Genomic DNA, 4,203 nt, shown 5'->3' with positions numbered 1-4,203 from the left:
GTGACAAGGCTGGTGAAGGGTCTGGAGCACCATTCTCAGGAGGAGCGGTTGAGGGAGCTGGGGCTGTTCAGCCTTGAGAACAGGAGGCTGAGGGAAGACCTTGTCACTGTCCACAACTACCTGAAAGGAGGTTTTGTCATGGTGGGTGTTGGTCTCTTCTCCCAAGTAACAAGTGATAGGACAAGAGGAAATGGCCTCAAGTTGCACACGGGGAGGTTTAGATTGGATATGAGGGAAAAAATCTCCAGGGAAAGGGTTTTGAAGCAATGGAACAGACTGCCCAGTGATGTTGTGGAGTCTCCATCACTGAAGGTGTTTAAAACACAGATAGATGGGGCTCTTAGGGACATGGTTTAGTGCCAGATTTAGGGTATGGTTAGACTTGATGACCTTGAGGGTGTCTTCCAACCACAATTATTCTATGATTCCATGATAAGTCATTTTTGATATTTTCTTTCTCAGAGGACCATGCAGCCTCCCTGAGAGCCAGGACTTTTCTGAGGTGTTGGAGAGATGTCTCACGGTCACACCAGCCAGTTCCACCAGCCCCTGTCTGTCTCTTCCCAGACCAAACCTTTTCTCCATATCCCAACCTTCCAGGCGAGTTTCTGGACACAGCAAATGCTGTCCAGGTCCTCTGGGCCTGTTCGGAGAGAACAGCAGGCCAACATGTTGATGGGCTCTCTGTGCACCTCAAAGCCTTCCTGACCATTTTTCTCAATGTCCCACTTGTACCCAATCTTTCTGGTCCTTAAGCTGTACATGAGGGGATTGAGCAGGGATGTGGGGAAGGTGGAGAAAAAAGGCTTTGTCAAACTGTCTTGGGAGGGCTGTTCTGGGCATCCCACAGTCCAGGATTAGGCTGCTGTAGAAAACAGTGGCACTGGTGAGGTGAGAGGTTCAGGAGGAGAAGGCCTTGTGCCTGTCTACACTGGGGTAGAGAGCAGTGATGCATTCATGGGATGCCCATGTGAACAGGAAGCGGACAAATGGCTGTATAATACAAACAGAAAACTATATCTGTGGCAAGGATGAAGCGACGACTGTAGGGGACAGAAATCCCCATAGCCAAGGTGCAGCTGCCTTCTGGAGACAGACTGTCCAGCCTGTGACACTTGCAAAATGAAGCGGGTGGCTTAGGGACAACCCTGGTTGCAGGATGTGGCCACCAGAAAACAAAGAAACCAACAACACAACACCTCAGCACTCAGTACAGGCAAGAGCTGCAGGAGATAGTAGTGACAGTGCTGCAAGCAGAGATGGTGCCATCATAATTCAGAAAGCTGGGCAGCAGCTGGGTCTGGGTGCTGGAGCTGTATCAGGTCTCCAGGGAGGTCACACTGACCTCGGTTCAAGGAAGCACATCCCAGTGCTGCATTCAGGGGGTTTCTTGGGGAAGTTACTCTCAACATGAAGTGACCTTGACCCATCCCACAGGCCTCCATGTCCTCCACAGCGATAGCTGAGGCATTTGTGCTCATTTGGGCTCATTTCCCCCCACAAACACTGTGTGCATGCTCCCATCTGCCCTCTGTGCACGCTCAGGCTTCTGACTAGTCATTCAGAGTCCTTTCACGGAAGGACAAACAGCCTCTCTCAGGTGTGGTGAGAGGACAAGAATCAAAATGGTGGTTGCAATGGGCTGATCTGTGACGAATGCCTTGGGACAGCTGCCACAGTGTGTCCAGAAACATGGGCACAGGCCAGACCCTGCTCTCCTGGTCTCTCATGTCTCTCCCAGCAGGCCTCGCCATGCGAGATCACTGCTGTGTGCCCCACAGAATCAAGGCTTGCTTGGGTTGAAGAGACCTCTGGAGATCATCCAGCCCAACTCACCTGCTAAAGCAGGTTCACCCAGAGTAGATCGCACAGGATCATGTCCAGGTGGGTTTGAATGTCTCCAGAGAAGGACACTCCACACCTGCTCCGGGCAGCCTGTTTCAGGGCTCTGTCACCCTCTAAGTAAGGAAGTTTATCCTCATGTACAGATGGAACCTCCTGTTCTTCAGCCTGTGCCCATTGCCCCTCATCCTATCATTGGGCACCACTGAAAGGAGTCTAGTCCATCCTCTTGACACCCACCCTTGAGATATTTATAAATATTGATAAGATCCCCTCTCAACTTCTCCAGCTGAACAAACCCCCTCTCTCAGGCTCTCCTCATCAGAAAGATGCTCCAGACCACTTGTCATCTTTGTAGCCCATTACTGGACCTGAGCAACCAGCCTGAAGTCCCTCGAAAGCCACAGTGGGACTATGATCTCCTCACACTGAGCCCACAGAGAAACAAGCAAAGCAACAAGCCTCCTGAGAGTCTGTTACTAAGGAATGTTCTTCAAGGAACTTTGGAAGAAGACCTACCCCTTCAGGCACTGTACTAAGGAGATGCCCTTGCTGATGGAGATGCTGTTCTGAGGCCAGCTCTGTCACAGCAGTGCCCACTGCCTGTCCTGGTCACAGGACTGACACACAGCAGGACGGCGACCGAGCCTTGGGAGCGCTCAGGCCTTGCAGCAACACAAGGGCTGAGAAGGAGAGTGTGGGAGTGGAAAGAGAAGGACTCTGGGAAGAACAAGGCTGGTGCTGCCTGGCAGAGCTGCTCTGCTGGGACTGTTTCCTCCATCTTCGCACACAGACACCTGGTGCTGAGCTTCACAAAGGTTGCAGAGGAAGGATCTCAGACAAGCAATTCAGTGCAGGGTCACTTATTTTCTTTAAATACACAGAAAGCACGACTTCTCATTTACAAGGTCTTTGACTTGATCTATAAAGGTGGACAGAGATGTGGGATGAATAATAACATTTATTTGAGGGCAATATTATCAGAGTTAAAAAAGCAAAACCAAACAAGTCTTCCCCCCAGTCCAAAAATTCATCTAAAACTACAAAATATAAAAAAGACAGGTTGGACCTGTCATGAGTCATGTCATGAGTGATATACAGAAGATGGGAAGTTTAATGCCTTTTAAAGGAATCCAGCCATTAGTTGCTTCAAGGAATCCTTGAGTTCCTGGTTCCTTATGCTGTAGATGAGGGGGTTCACTGCTGGAGGCAGCACTGAATACAGAACAGACACCACCAGATCCAGGGATGCGGAGGAGATGGAGGGGGGCTTCAGGTAGGCAAACATGGCAGTGCTGAGGAACAGGGAGACCACGGCCAGGTGAGGGAGGCAGGTGGAAAAGGCTTTGTGCCGTCCCTGCTCAGAGGGGATCCTCAGCACGGCCCTCAAGATCTGCACATAGGACACCACAATGAAAACAAAACAGCCAAAACCAATTAACAGACTAAACACAATAAGCCCAAGTTCCCTGAGGTAGGAGTGTGAGCAGGAGAGCTTGAGGATCTGGGGGATTTCACAGAAGAACTGGCCCAGGGCATTGCCCTTGCACAGGGGCAGTGAAAATGTATTGGCCGTGTGCAGCAGAGCATTGAGAAACCCGGTGGCCCAGGCAGCTGCTGCCATGTGGACACAAGCTCTGCTGCCCAGGAGGGTCCCGTAGTGCAGGGGTTTGCAGATGGCAACGTAGCGGTCGTAGGACATGACTGTGAGAAGTGAATATTCTGCTGTAGCACAGAAAAAGAAAAAAAAGAGCTGTGCAGCACATCCTGTGTAGGAAATGACCCTGGTGTCCCAGAGGGAGTTGGCCATGGACTTGGGGACAATGGTGGAGATGGAGCCCAGGTCGAGGAGGGCGAGGTTGAGCAGGAAGAAGTACATGGGGGTGTGCAGGTGCTGGTCCCAGGCTATGGTGGTGATGATGAGGCCGTTGCCCAGGAGGGCAGCCAGGTAGGTGCCCAGGAAGAGCCAGAAGTGCAAGAGCTGCAGCTCCCGTGTGTCTGTGAATGGCAGGAGGAGGAACTGGGTGATGGAGCTGCTGTTGGACATTGGCTGCCTGTGGGCATGAGCACCTGTGCAAGGAGGAAAGGACAGTGACAAGTTAGGGGAGACTACTCTGAGGAAAATAAACAGGTTGTTTCTCATGGAAAACCCCCTCCCTGATGGAGGGATGTTTCAGTTCATTCTCTCTTTCTACTAAGTTTGAATAACAGTTCACCACAGTTTAAAATGCAGATTGGGCATCTAGTTTCCATGAACACACCTCTGGGTCAAGACGCCCTGTGTTGGTGTCTAAACAAAAACTGACCCACACTCCCATCCCAACCCCAGAGAGCAAGAGAACCAGGGACAGGTGGAGAAAC

At 51.1% G+C, this 4,203-nt stretch overlaps 1 protein-coding gene across 1 annotated transcript; it reads right to left on the bottom strand.

Annotated features, from left to right (window-relative positions):
• Positions 1–2,965: 2,965 nt before the first annotated feature.
• LOC309448706 (olfactory receptor 14J1-like) lies at positions 2,966–3,889 on the bottom strand (the record flags this gene model as incomplete). The annotated part of the gene is made up of 1 exon (XM_082070431.1): positions 2,966–3,889. The coding sequence occupies one exon, from the start codon at positions 3,887–3,889 to the stop codon at positions 2,966–2,968; it is 924 nt and encodes a 307-aa protein (XP_081926557.1).
• Positions 3,890–4,203: the final 314 nt, after the last annotated feature.

This window comes from Streptopelia decaocto (assembly GCF_964273445.1).
Source record: "Streptopelia decaocto genome assembly, chromosome: 21".
Taxonomy (NCBI): Eukaryota; Metazoa; Chordata; class Aves; order Columbiformes; family Columbidae; genus Streptopelia; species Streptopelia decaocto.
The sequence above is the reverse complement of the archived record's forward strand: the minus strand, read 5'-3'. Positions and strand labels throughout refer to the sequence as shown.